The sequence below is a fragment of the Rhynchophorus ferrugineus genome, unplaced genomic scaffold (genome assembly GCF_030347505.1).
Source record: "Rhynchophorus ferrugineus isolate W39M unplaced genomic scaffold, kcgeb_rfMv2 rfM2, whole genome shotgun sequence".
Taxonomy (NCBI): Eukaryota; Metazoa; Arthropoda; class Insecta; order Coleoptera; family Curculionidae; genus Rhynchophorus; species Rhynchophorus ferrugineus.
Window position 1 is genome coordinate 70,042,110 of NW_027472581.1, and position 15,841 is coordinate 70,057,950.

At 30.4% G+C, this 15,841-nt stretch overlaps 1 protein-coding gene across 2 annotated transcripts in view; it reads left to right on the top strand.

Annotated features, from left to right (window-relative positions):
• sbm (L-type amino acid transporter sobremesa) overlaps positions 1-15,841 on the top strand; it is a 56,194-nt gene that overhangs the window by 12,789 nt on the left and 27,564 nt on the right. Inside the window, exon 1 of one of the 2 annotated variants that reach the window (XM_076394520.1) lies at positions 4,655-4,775. The exons of the other annotated variant lie outside the window; for it this stretch is intronic. Within the exon in view, the coding sequence (XP_076250635.1) occupies positions 4,763-4,775 (13 nt within the window). The 5' untranslated portion in view covers positions 4,655-4,762. Of the gene's footprint in view, positions 1-4,654; positions 4,776-15,841 lie in introns of those variants that run through there. 2 annotated transcript variants of the gene reach the window in all.

Below are 15,841 nucleotides of genomic sequence, written 5' to 3' on the forward strand. Positions count from 1 at the left end.
AAATATTTTTCAAGTTCATTCTATTTAATTGATATATACAAATTAATAGTATTTATTATTAAATTGATTCAAGTATACTGGAGACAGTATGCTCTAGAAAGCATGTATGAGTTCCAAACAAACCAAGTCTTTCAATCTCTTTATAAATAGAAAAATTTCAACCTTGTGGAAGGACATCTTGGAATCTTATAACTTTTTGATTATACTTATCGGTTGAAGGGGAATTAAAAGTTATTCTCCGATATCCGATAGAAGTAACTGAAAGAAAAAAAAGGAGGTTATTTTCACAAAAGCAACTACATAATTCAATAACTCTTTCTATATATAAATTACACGTTACAAATTATATCTAAAAAATGTCATCTATATATGGACCACACTGATATATACTTTTCTACCTGCGATTTTTGACTGAGTGTGAAAAGTGGAATAGATGACATAAATATATTTCTCTCCTTTTCTATCTAACTGAATGGGCCTGGTAGATGCCAAATTGAAAAATATTCGACTTTAATTTGCTATTAGCTCATTTACTACGTATATATTTCCTAGAATTACTGCTCTTGTTGATTGACGGGATATTTGGCAAACCTTCTATTGGCGTGTTCGTTTTCACAACGTGTATTTGAAATAAAAACGTGGTTCTTCTTTTTATTGTCTGTGTATTTTGCTGTTTGATTGATTATTTAGGCAGTGAAATATTTTAGAACGCTATTAAAATTATATGAACAGAAATAAACGTATTTGAGACAAGTCAGTGGATTTAAGATTTTGATTTAAATTTAATTTATTTCTCCATCTCTGGTTACTAGTTTGATCCTATTTTTTGATCCAGACAAACTCGCTTTGGAAAACTTTTTACAGCTTTCATAAGACGGAAAAGAAGTGCAGAAGAAGTATTTGGCAAGTGGGCTAAAGCCCTTGGGGCCTTGATACGTTTAAATGAATGCTATTTTGCTGTAAAATTTTTTTTTGTTTATTTGTTCGTTGATACTACAAAATTAGCATTGTGACTATGAGATTGTGTAATTTTTAGGCGTTGGTGAGAGTTACATTCATTGTATATGTCAAAATTTACTTAATTTGACCTTGGGTAACCATCAAATTCTGCTACGAAATTTCTAAATCAGCTCAAGATCTCTTATTTGGGCACAAAGTAACGTATATTTAATGGGTTATTCACGCTATACTCCTGATTTGGAAATTAAATGTTTTTTTATTACCACGTATAGGGAGTAAGGTGGTAGGTTAATATTGCTTAACATGGTGTCAGTATTCTTAATTATCAATAACATAGGTGAATTAAAAAGTATTCAGCTTTATTAAATATTCTTGTGTAATACGTGTTATCTTACCAAATGAACGTAAATTATAATTACATTAAATATTACATATTAAAATAAAAAATGAATAGCTATCAACTTAAATTAATGAAATGAATTTAATTAAGAATTTACTTGGCTAAATAAAACATGATTTATATTTTTACAACTAAAATTATCCCTTCTATTACGCATAATTGACAAAATAGATTTTTTTTATATATATTTTAAAGTCTCCTTTTACCAACTATGGATTTATCTGGACTGGACCTAAAGTTTAACGTGGGCTCCGAACCACTGTCCTCAGCATTAAGCCCACCGACTGGCAAGTGACCAACTTTAGAAATCACCCCAGAAGACACTCGGTCTTCCCAGCCTGGTTACTGGTATGACTGGGATCATTTTCCTTATGGGATTTTACACTCTTGCCTAGAACATCCACAAATTTTTAATAATCACAATCACAAACATAAATTTACGACCATGCCCAGCAGGATTCGAACCCGCGGCTATTGCAACAATAGGAGGACCGTCCCATCGCCTTTAACACTGCGCCATCAAGCCGGCTGACAAAATGGATTTGAAAAACATTTTATTTAAAAAAGGTTCCGGTTTTATATAAAAATGGTCCATTACTTTATTCGGTCACTGAGTTTTATTGTAATTTCAATACTGTGATTCAATTTAAGGTGATCATTTAGGTCTAAGGTTTGGTGTTTTTTTGGATATTTACTTTTATCCATTGAAAAAGGTTACTTTAAAATATATTTTGGTACAATTTTAGAATCTATTTAATTCTTTTAAATTCGAAATAACGTAATGAAAACAATACTATAAATATATACAGGCAACAAACTTTGCATATACATGTTGAAAAAAATGACCCAGCAAATGAAATCATCAAACACCTACGAACTAGATCGATACAAAATTAGAAGATTCTCAGCCCGAAAGGTATTTCATTATTTTTAGTTTAATTTCAAATCACATAAATAATGAGAAATTCGATAGTGTTAAAAAAAGTTTAATAGAGTGTTTATATTAAATGAATAATCAGTTAACGATTAAACGTTTATACTTATATATTATATATATTACCTATATATTTTATATTACTACTAGTAACACATTTCAATATTACTTGGTTCTTCAAACTGACAACGAAGTGCGTCTACAAGTAAACTACTGAAGAAAAAAATAAGTAAAATAAGAGAAAAAATAACTATCAAGTCGGGTAAACTCGGAAAGAGATTTTTATTCAGGAACAAATATCGTATACGTAGTATCGAAACTTGAAAAGAATTTCGACATTCTTAAGTACGTACTTTTATATAACTAGTTCCGTCTTTATATGATTTTAGTATCTAATCTTTATTTACAGATTTCAATGGGTTAACGCATTTCAAATAATTAAAATGTATTACTTAATATACTACAATGAAACCAAGTGAAAACGGGTATGTTTTGGCACTTATTTAGAAAATCAAGCTCTCTGGGTTATAATATTAACTTACGTACAATTATTAATAATAAAAATACCAACTAATGTATAACTATAAAATATTAAAGAATGTTTAAATAGTGAATTTTTAGATGTCTATTCATATCAGTGTATAAATGTCAGATAAAGGGTTAAAAATTACGGTTTATAGTAGAATTTGAATGAAATTTCAACTAGGTGATGTTAGGTAAATACGTATAAGCGTATTTTCATCAGCGATATCTAATGATGAAAATACGAAGTATAAATGTAAATAACTGTTAAGCAACCTGACCTAACTGTTAAATTTCATGGCTTTGGCATTTACCTACAGTACATATAGGCTAATCTTGGAACGCCAAAAATTTAATTTATGCCAATAAATGTCGGTTATTGTTTTTGTTGTTTGATTTGAAGGAACCAGCTATTGAAACCCATTAAAAACTTTTAGAAACATATGCTAATGCTATTCCATCATATTCCAATTGCCCGTTTTTGTTTGAATCATTTAAAAGTGTCGATTTTATTGTCAATAAAAGAGAACGACATGGATAACTTAAAAAGTTTAATTTTCAGACAGTATATCAATTAATATATCAACTGATGCCAAACTTTTATATCTAATAGAAAAATTCCAAAAGAAATGAAAACTCAAGTAAAAAAATTGACCGAAAATGTCATTTAGAACCGTTTTAAGTCGGCTTGTTTGGTCCCTCCTGAGGCAAGAGTGCAAAATCCGACAAGGAAAGTAATCTTCCTTAACGGATTCCTTGTCTTCTGGGATGATCTCCAAGTTTATCACTCGCCAGCCGAGCCCACGTTAAACAGTAGATCCAGTCCACATAAACCCTCGTTGGTAAAAAGAATGCTCTAAAATATAACAAAAAAACAAAACCGTTTTAACATGGCGGTTTAATTGCTATTCAGAAAAAAGGAAAAGGCGAGTTTGTTAAGGAGAGCTATAAAGTCTTGCTCTGCATATGTGGTGTGGTGTGGTGGGATCAGCAAGGTAATGCACGTGCTAATAAAACTGAATGAAACTGTTATAGCGGATGTCTGCCGACGTCAATTGAACAAACTGAACGACATATTGTTGTAATAAGTCCAGCAATAACGAGTAACAGACGCAAAGTCATATTCTTTCATGACAACGCTCACGCACACATTACAAGAGTTGTGAAATGTATGCAATTTTGCAGCTCGAATGGGGAGTTCTGCTCATCCAGTGTACTCATCAAACATAGCACTCTCTGATTACTGTGTATTAAGGTCAATATAACAAGGGTTGGCTGGCGCACAGTTTCGAAATGCCGAAGAAGTGCGAATGTAGATCGATGATTAGATAGCTGCAAAACCAACATTGTTCTTCCGAAAAATGATGGAAAATATTTTGATTAATATATATTGTACCAATTTTTCTCAACAAACGCCTTTTTAATATATGACGAATGTCTTCCTTTAATTTTGACTCCCAAAGTATTCAGTGAGGCACATCGTGAACGCGGTCAACTCATGAGAGAGTACAAATTGGTGATTGGATCATCACAAGGAAAAATAAACAAAAGCGTTTCAAAATTCAAACTTGCGAGGAAGTATTTTTGATATTAACAGTTGTCAAACAACAATCTTTCTATTTTTATTCCTGTATTAATATAATATTTTATCAGTTTTATAGCATCTGTTTTGCTGTTTCTTGCATTATTACGGGGGGCATTTGCAGTTTATAAAATGTTTAGTAGTTGTCAACCTGACGTGATAAATATAAGTACATGAGAAGTTAACATACATGATGTTGTATTGGTTTGCTATAAAAATTCCGCAAAAAATCTTATCGAGTTCGGATTGAAGTTTATTGTATAATCTATATAAGCGTTTGTTATCGTCTGTAGACATTTAGTTTTATTGTTGGAGACTGAAACATTTATTATCGGGATTGCGCCATATAAAAAACTGTTTTATTATGATTCACGAAGGTAAGAATTTCCCTTTAATCTAAAATCAATAAATGTTTGGAGAATGTTGTTTGCCGGTAGGTGTATCAATTACGCGTTACATAATGTTTTTCGTGTTTTCTGAAAATTACAACATTTATTACACCTGTGCTTGTAATATATTATCAGCCATATTCACTCCTATACATTTATTTGGCATCTCTCTTGTTCCCTGGATTGTCCCAAAAATAAGTTGTTGATGTCGTTTTTTCGCAATTCCGGAGTTTGATTTGTCACCAGATTTTGAGTTAAAAGTACAAATTATTATTCAAAAAATACACCAATATGTGTCCATTTGATACTAAACTAATTTTTAAGTTATCTAAGGAATATTAACTAAATTAAAATATTTTTAAAGATATTAATTAAAAATTTGTGTAGATTATTATTAAGAGTCTATTGTAAAGTTTTCTGTCTTTTTAGGCGAACTTAAATATCATATTAGTCCTACAGTTAGTCCAAATTATTTTTTTTTGATATTTTATGTGCGTAGGGGATATTTGGGTGTCGGTGTGGCCTACCATTAAGAGGAAGTTCCCATTCGAGTGTTGGGTAAGGATTTAATTGGTTAATTGTAAAATGTCATAACACTATTTCAATAATGAATCCCTAACACTCTAGGATGCCCTAAAGTGAAACTAGAAATGGTAATAGAATTAATTGTCTTGAATCTTTATATCCATATTTAAAATTTTATAAATTATCTAACCATAAGTTTGTACCCATTTGCCTTTAATGAAAGTACTTTTTTCTCTATAGAATATATTATATGGTATTATATGGATGATAGTTACATTTAAACAGACTAATTGTATCGTACGTTTGAGTGGAATACATTAATACATGATTTTTGAAGCTACGGTAACGGTATTTTTTCGGTTTGCGCAGTTTAGGTCGATATTGCTCGAGTTTTATATCATGTCGAAGAAACGATGTATTTTTTGAGAGTATCCGAATTCTGCCGATTATTTTGAAAACAAAGAAACAGCTATTCAATCGGATCATGTGAAATTGAATAGGTTATAATTGTTCATTCAGCGTCAATCAGCAGCCGGCAGCGTATGGGTTTTATTCGTTTTAGGTTCTGATTCCTCATCTTCGAATTTTCGGATATGGGCTAATTTAATCTTTTATATGCTGTTCATTGTTTCTTCTATCCTTAGAATATTACGCCATCTCTTAGAATGAATATATAATATGAATGGCGGCTAAGACTAATATTGACTAGAATTAATATTAATAAGTAAATATATCGAATGCGGGAGAATTTTCCATACAAGACGGTCTTCAAAGTCCCGAGTTTTATGAGGTTGAGAGTTATGATGCAGTCTGCTTCATCGTCTAGTAAATGTCTTTTTCTGATCAAATTATTCATTCAGATTGGTTAATTGTTGATTGTAACTTTCTGCAGCAATCATCTAACCAGTTTCCGGAAGTTCCGAGCAAAGATGCCGTCCAGATACACAGGAGAGCGTTTTTTCATTTTTCGAAGTTTTGTAGGAAATGTGTTTTTCATTATTCATCAAAATTTGCCACAAAAGGCTTTTTTAATAATATTCCGGGCTAAACAGGGAAATACACTTGCTCATGAATTGACTAAAATTGCAGAACACAATTACACATGACATATATTATTTAAATTTTTTCTACCACCTCTATGTTTGTACCAATTATACACATAAGGCTTCATAAGGCACTGTGTCGGCACTTAGAATACCGACTCTCATATTTTGGAATAATTTTTCCTGCTGGAAATTCTTAAATATACAATATGCCCATTATGCTGTTTCTTAGTTTTCATTTTTATAGTCACGTCGACTTTTTGTTCGGTGCCTCGAAATCTTGCAGCTGATACTTTAAAAACCACAAAAGACCTCGAAAATACTTCTACATTAAACACAATTTTAAAATCGTAGAAAAATTTATGAAATTCAAATTATTCGCCTATTATTTCGTCCTTCTTTGGATGTTTTTATTAATATTTTAAGTTATAATTCTAGAATACCTTCATTGCATATTACAAGAGCTATTAATTCAATTTTAACCAAAAAATTCAAAGTTCAAGGATTTGGTTCTGAGAAATTATCCGTTATTCGATTTATAAACATTCAACGTAGATTAAAAGTTATATGTTGATAAGATATAATACATGGTATTGATGATTTTATATTATGATGATTTATTGCTTTTTAAACGGAAATATTTTACATCCTGATATATGCCTATTGTCGATCTAATTTCCGTTAATGCAGAGCACAGTAGGACAAGTTAAACCACCCAGTTTTCTTCAAGACCTACTACTATAAATCCTTAGTTGATTCCTACCTGTTTCTCTGAAATTTATGGCTTTAAAGTTGGACCATGTCAGTCTGAGAGCTTTTTCAGAGAGGTTTGAGTACTTTCAAAAATTCAAATCTAATAAATTTAGAGAATGGGTAATGAATTGTGAAACTTATTTACATACTATCAAGTTTGTAATTGAAGAGTTTTTTATTGTTTTTCCTTATATTCATTATTAAAATAGGTATACATTTATATTAATACATTTGGTTTTGATCTAATTTATTTTTATTTATCTAATCCTCCGACAGATTGTTTATTTGTCGATATAGATTTGTGCAAGTTGTTAATATTTCCTGAAGTAACTCTTTCAACTAGTAGTCCAAACTAATAAGTATTTCAGTAATTCAGGTTGCTCGAATCAAGCGGATTTTTCAGTCTAAATTCAATCTTAATTATGAAGTGAATAAATGAAATTAAAAAAAAATTATATTAATTAATTTTTTTCATTTAAATACTAAATTTGAATGAGGTATTTTCGAAACATATATCAAACACATTTTTAACCAATATGAAAAATGTTTTGTTGTTAATAGAGAAAAACGCACTAATTTTAAGGGCACGTATAAAGTTTTTACATATTTTTTGGCTAAAATAATCAGATATTTGGGTATAATGTTATTGTTGAGCTGATGTGACGGAAAATTGGAAGTCGTTCAGTGCAAAAGCTATTCAGATTACTTTTTAAGCATTAACTATAGCATATAAGGTCTCGTAGAAATATTGTAGACAACAGCTTCTATGGTGTTATGGTTAAAGGCATTTAGCTCCCAAAGAAAGGTCGCGGGTTCAATTCCCACCTGGAGCGATACCTTTTTGTTGTTTAGTTAGAACATAACAGCGGATCATTGTAATATTAAATAAAATAACTGCGAAATTAATTGAATAAATATCTACCAATAAAAAGAGAAAAATAAAATATTTCAACAAAAAAAATTGAACCGCCTTAAAAAGATAAATAAGTAACTAACTGGAAATTAAAAAATAATCAATCTTTGGTTATTAACACGAAATAAAAACATTTTAAAATAAAATATGTACATAATAATCCTTGTAATAACGAAATAAAAATAAACAAAAGTCTTATTTAACCTATCTACTACATGTATTATATATTCTACTATATACACACAATTTAGCTTAATACCTATCTAAACCTATTTCTCTATTTACAATATTATTTTAACTACTACCAACAAATCACTTTGAAGTCGGTGTGAAAAAAATGTTATCAGCATAACATTGAAATAATATTCCTTGTTGACGGTAACTAATAATCAAAACCGAATGATATTAGTTGTCAGATGAGCCATCCTAGAGGCTAGTCATGGGACTTCATTCGACGCCAGACATATGTGATGCAAGTACTAATATGAATTTTTGCACAATAATTGCATAAAATTTCATAGAATCATATAGTTATTAACCAATAAAGAATAAGAGTTTTGAGAAAAGCCACAAAATGTTGGGTAACATTTGTTTACGTATATTATGTTTGTTTCTGTTAATTATCCATAGTAGTTTGTTAAATAAATAGTTTCTCAGAAAACAATTAATAATGGTTTTATGAATTTTATGATCAATATTTTATGATGTGCGTCTTCTACGCTGCAGCTTTTTAAAGTTGGTTGTATCAAAAATAAAACCCTGAACTATATTGCAGTATTAAATAGTGCATAATGTCTATTTTTACTTTGCCATATATTGTATGTGCAAAAATGAGAGTCATTTTATGCTTAAGTATCATAAAATATTATATAGCAGAGGTTTTGTTATTTCATTAGTTATTAATAAAGCGCAGGTGTTGTACGAGGCAGTAGGTAATATAATCTCGTGGTATCGGACGATGTGGGAGGTAATAGCGTTTTTATAAACCATTGAGCAAATATTTCCTGTCAGGTATTTGTTATATTATTTTTGTGGCAAAAAATAAATTAGTTCATCAAAAGGTTATTAAATTCTTTTTTTTAATTCATTTAAATAAGATAAGTATTACAAAATTAATAATCATTATATCAACATTGAATTAAATATTTAACGCTTAATACAAATAATTAATTTTTCCCTGACATTTTATAGGTTAATTTATCTAATACCCTTTTTAATCCCCTTGTGGGATGCTGGAACGTTTTTTAATCGAAAATAATAAGATGTATTGGAACAATTTGGTTTAAATGCCGAGAACGTTGAAAAACAATTTAAATCTCATTCTGTGGGTGGTATTGAAAATAAGATTTATTCGATTAACGTTCACTTGGTAATTTCTATAATTGTTTTGTTTAACTAAATATTTAGATCTAAAATACGTCTTCGTGGAATTCCAAAAAAATGTTTATTGGTATATTCACACACAGACAGTATAGTACAAGAATTTATTTAAGTTATTTTATGAGTTTCCACTCAACGATTAATTCAATTAAATAAATTAGCAAAAAAGTAATACCTTTTTAGTAGAATATTTGCTTATTGTAAAGAAAATAATGTAATGAATTCTGCAATTGTTTTGGTATCACTTGATTTCATAAAAAATCATTCATTCTGATTTTCTAGCTTCAGTTTGGAATTCGTAATAAATAGACTCATTTATTGAATAAGTCGGTCATAAAAATAATTTTAATTAAAGTAAGTTTTGTTTTTTTTGCAAAATAATTTGTATATCATTTTATGGTTATGATGAAGCTTGGATATGTCACTGTAACCACGAATAAAAGTAAAGTAAAAGTGTTAAGACCAGTTTTTTGTGATGACCATTTACTTGCTTTCAATCTAGATAATAAGTTAATATTAAAAGAGCATGATAGAACAAACAGGACAGATAAAAACTTTGACAAGTTGATAATTAAAAAGAAATTGCACATTATTTACATTTTGACGTACAGTCTTCAACTGTGCAGAAATATTGTTACTGTTTTTTGGCAAGTTTAGAATAAAGAACTTGTCACAAGAAGTTGTCACGGCTTTATAAGAACATCCAAAGGAAAAATTGAAACAAAAGTGGAAAATAAATTGACAGATTTCTCAAACAAAAATTTATTACTGTTGAAATTGGACCAGATTTCTTAAACTCATAGCAAGCCAGAATTCGACAAAACAAGAGTGTTAGAAAGTGGCACTTTAACTTATTTAAATGAATTTGAATTCATTATTAATATCTCTAAAGTATAACGAATCAATCAGCTGATTTATTTGTAAGAAACTATACGATATACGTGAATAATACGATTATGTTGGTGCATGGTATTGGTTAAAATTTATAGAGGTTTTTAGTAATGTATGATAGGTGGTGAAATAGAATCAAGCTGTATCTGGAGTAATATCGCATTTTTAATTTGAATAACTCATATAAGTTTTTTTCTATGCTGGCATATATTTTGATCAGCTATCTCTCTTGGTAAACTTAATTGTTACATTCGACATTTCTCTATTTAAAATAACTATAATGCTACATAATACTATTTTTTAAGTATTACCGAGTTATTCAGCCTATACAGACGCTAATCACTGAACACCCAAAATTATATTTTGGACATTCATTTGTTTTTTTTTATTTGGACGAAATCTGCCACCGACGACTTATCAAACTCATTTGGAAACATCTTTTCAAATTCAAACCTTTTGATTAGGCTGGACCGTCATATTTTTTGATAGTGGCGATTTTGGTAGCAATGATAAGAAATCGTTCGGAAGGCTAAAAAGGTCGGAGACAATGAATTTTAAAACTTACTGAACAAAATCTCCGCTCAAACCCTCAAACAGCTTTCAGAAATCTTAACAGTTGATGAATTAATGAATGATGATGATTACATGGGTTGGAAAAATCCAGAAAGCAGGGAATATCTTTTTTATTGAATGAATTTATCGTATGAATTAACTGTTAAATGCTATTTTGAAGCGTTTGAACATCCTCATTCTATTACTTTTCAGGAAAGATGAAGAAGAATTTTCTATGGTATATTGTAACTGGCGATGAAAAGTGGAACTATTCCTACAATACCAAATGCCATGGGTTATCCCTAGAAGGTCATTCATATTGGCACTGAAACGGAATATTCATGGTCTTAAAGTATTGCTGTGCATATGATGAGATCAGAAAGGCTCAGTGATACTGCTACTAAAGATGTCCACGGATGTCAACTGAAGAGATTGGTTGAGGTATTGTTGAAAAAAGACAAGCAATAATGGGTAACAGATGTAAAGTCGTCCTCTTGCATGGCAACGCCCATTGCGAAATGCTGAAGAAGTGTAAAAAGACGGAATTGGACACTATATTATTGCAAAGCGAGTAGCAATAGTGAGTAACCGGTCCATCATGATCTCTTGCATGACAACTCTCGTCCATACGTTGAAAGAGTGGGAAGGCCACTCTCATGGTCGCATCTCTGATGGGAAGTCCACCACACATAAGGCTTTCTGATTATCTATTATATATTAAGAGCAGGTTAACCTGACACAGCCAAAAACAACATGGCCGCCATTGAAATACTGAAATATCAATGACCCTATTCATATTAACAGTAATAACAGAGATTATATCGATGAATTAATCCGTAGTATGAGTAATTTTATCAATGACGTAAATCCACTAGCAATTATATATAGCTAAAGTAAACAGTAATAAAAATCTACAGTGCAGTGAGATCGTAGCTATACGTGCAAACACTCACACATATCGCATCCAAATCCCCTGCCCCAGTCACCAAGACCAATCCGCGAGATATATATCAAAAACTTGGGTACGAGTCGGCTGTATTTATAGAAAAATCCACGTGACTCCACGGGATAAAAATACGAAATCTAAAATATTAATTTTAAGGCGCCGTCGCGAAATTCGACTGGTCGTTTGGCGTCATAGCCGATCGAAATGGAAATGTTTAGGCGCGACAAATATATCAGGAAAACGACAAAAAATCAATTTTTCGTTCCCAGTCGGTGCTGATTGTTGACGATTCCATATTTTTCCTCTCGTTTTCTGTTTGATTTTCTCGGATTCGTTTCGGATATTTTTCACTCAAGGTGTTTTAACTTTCGAGGTTTTCATTTAGATTGTTTCGTCAATGCGTTCTCGAAACATGCGGTTTTATTAATGGATATTGTATTTTTTAACTTAAAAGGTAGTATGGAGATGTTATTATAATCATTGTTTTACCTTTTGGGCGATAAATTAATAGTTTGTAATAATAATGTTTTAGGGGACGACAACATTTCACTATAATCGTAATAATAATAAATAATAATAATAAACAAGGTTTTTCAATTTAAGGTTTACATAGATTATATAAAAGCTTTCGATCCTGTACCACATGAGTGGCTTATTGATATTTTAAAGCTACATAAAATCGATACTAAACGGTACAGAATACACAGAAACAGATACAATTAAATGGGGTATTTATCAGGGAGACATTTTAAGTCCTCTTTAGTTCTGCATTGTGTTGAATATTTTATCTCATTGTCTCAATTCCACCAGATATGGTTTTAGTATAACAAATAAAAGACATGTTTAAATTGAACTATTTATTGTACGTGGATGATCTTAAACTAATAACTGCTATACAGGACCAATTACAATTGCTGAAAATTGTTAAAGAGCTTTCCAAGGATATCGGGATGCAGTTTGGATTGGATAAGCATAGTGTTGCCTCAGCGTAACCCGAGTAAAATCTCTAACAAAATCGTTTAAAAATGCAGGATGGCTAGATTATCGAAGTAATGGAGGGTAATAATTTAGAAATATCTAGGGATAAAGCAGGCTCAGGGAATCGACCAAAGATATAATAATAATAATAATAGATAAAAATAAGCTTAGCTGCGAGTTTATAAAGAGAATATGGCAATTATTAAAAACACGGCCGAAGAGTAAAAACATGAGTAAGGCAATCAATACATATGCAGGCTTTCTTCTAACCTGTCTTCTTTCTTCCTACAATGCAAAGTTAAAACTATATTGACCAGCAAACAAAAACACCATCCCAGAAGTGCCATTGAAAGAGCAACGTTATTTTGAAATCTAGAAGGAAGGAGATTAGTGGATATCGGCAAACTACTTTATCAACATATAATTAATATAATATAAAGACGTTTCCGGAAACGGAAAGTCACCTAGTGGATATACAACATCAAATTGTTTCGATCAGAAGCTACTTAAAGTATATAGTTACAGATCCTATGATTTATGATAACAAATGTAGATGTGAATGTCCACTAAGAATTCCCTGATAAGTTGCAGCTGTGCCATTCAAAGAAAGTTTCATATTAACAATACGAGCCTGTTATAAAGAACAATAAAAATAAATTGTACTGGGACCGTACAGTGCTTACAAAGCAGCGAGTCGACCATAATACGCCTGATATAATAGTTAATAAAAAGAGAAAAGTGTAATACTGTAATACTAGAAAAATATCAAAATAACGTGATTTAGAAGAACATCTGATAATATTCCCCTACGAGTGACTAAGAATGTCTTTTGACTAAATCTATAATAAAAAGAGATAAAACTGCTAAAGGTATTTCAAAGATGATTGTGAGCAAGCTTAAAGCAGATGGTCTATATATAAGCAACTGTAAAGGCCAAGCATATGATAATGCTGTTGTTATGGCTAAAATACATTCTGTAGTTATAAATATAAAGTCAAGATATAAATCTCAAAGTTTAATTCATACATTTTTCATTAATCCTGATTTTTATACTCTGTCTTAGTTGAGGTGAACTTTCAATTTTGATATATTTGTTATCCAGATAAGTTCTGACAGCAGCTACAGGCAAATGTTTTAAAAAGGGTTCAAGACACTCAGTGTAGTGTAAGATGTGGTATAGTTAAAATGACATAGCATCATTATAAATATTATTCTCGTCACTTTGGAAAAACTGATAGAGAAAGATGAAAGCATAAACACAAGATCAGATGCATCAATTTTGCTAGTTACTATGCAGTCATTTTTCATTCCTTGTTTCCTGGGCGTCGGACAACCGATTCTGTACGAGGTGAATGATGAACAAATATATATACAAAGAAATGGATTTGAAATTAGACTGTGCACTCAGAAAGTAAATGCTTTGCAGATGGTATTGATAGATAAACGAGAGGAATTTTTGTTACTGACTACGAAACCGGAGATACTAAGGCTAACTTGTCTTGTGAAAATGAGGAAGGTTTTTTCAGCGTTAGACAGAATAATTGTAGAAATTCTTAAGCATTTCAAGCAGCTACAGAATTTCACCAGATAAATGCCATGTGAGAGAAATTTTCAAAATTTATGTTGATCATTTTTTTTTAAATCAACAATTAATTAGAGTTTTAATGCTAACCAATCTGGCTATCTTCTATTGAGGTCTTTTGAGAATTGGAGGAGTCATTGATAGCGCAATAGAAGACTGCTCTTAAAAAAAACCAATAAGATTTTAGTTGAGGATAGAAGTTTTATTTTTACTTCTAACAAATGTTTTATATTTCAACAACAATATAAATATTAATACAATTGTTTTAGTTCTAATTGAAAATTGTTTTGCGTTTTATATTCAATTTGCTAATAACTTAATCTTGTCGATTGTCAAGGTGTGTGTGTCAATAAGTGTTCTATATCTGTGTTATTCATTATTAAGCTTTAAAACTATTAATAAATAATATTATAACATATAGTGTTATGCACTATTTCCGTGAAACTATTGGTTTTAAAAGGCTGAAATAATTGGTCGATAATTTTTGATATTTTGTTATTACATGAATTGCCTTTGAATTCGGTTCTTAATATTTCGATATGGGCTTATTTAATAAAAAATCAATTTCTGTCATATCATAACTTCTATTCTCTCGATTTAGCTTCGTTGGAGATTTGGCTATCCTCCAGTCTGAAAAAGGCTTGTTTTGTGTTGACTGAAGATATTAACAATGTATCGAATAAAACCTTTTACCCAATAGAATTTAAAAACTGTTTCTAAGCTTAGAAAAATAGTTATTTGCGATAATTTTTCCACTATATGATTATTCATCCATTATTTTCTGTTATATAATAACTCGAGTTAATTCTATCTTTATCCTACACGGTGAATTAAAATTTTTATTGTTAGATTACTCAAAACATCAAGATTTTTTTGCATTCAGGTTCCAGAAATGATTCCAAGTTATTCAGTGTTTAGTTGGCACGACGATGCTGTAAGCGCCGACATGCTGTTATTTTTAAAATTTTATAGCTACAATTAACGATACACGTTCTAAATTAAAAGAGTTTAATTTGATAACTGTGAATTACTTTTGATTGACTTAAAGAATATAACTAGTAACTTGATTATTAAGGACACGTCTCCAACTATATTCAAGTTGAAGCTCATCCAGTCTATTCGATTTGCCGCATTCATATAAATCGGTTTATAAGTGAGAAGCCCTTTCTAATAATTTGAAACTGCTTGTTCTAGCAATTAATCTACCAAAGTGGATGTAGTTTTAGTATCATAAATTTTAGTTTGAAATACAAGAAATCCATTTTTGATCTATAAAGATAATTTGTTACATGTTCATGATTATTTTTGAGAAATTCACAGCAAAACTGAGGTCGCATCATCCAATTTCATCCACCGTATTCATATAACATGATTTAGTTAATAGACTTGTTCATACTTACTTGAGTCGAAATTACGTTTTTTGTTACGTATCACTTTAATTTATTTCCTTAAGGTTTTTATTGAATAAACCGTACTAAAATCAACAGTATA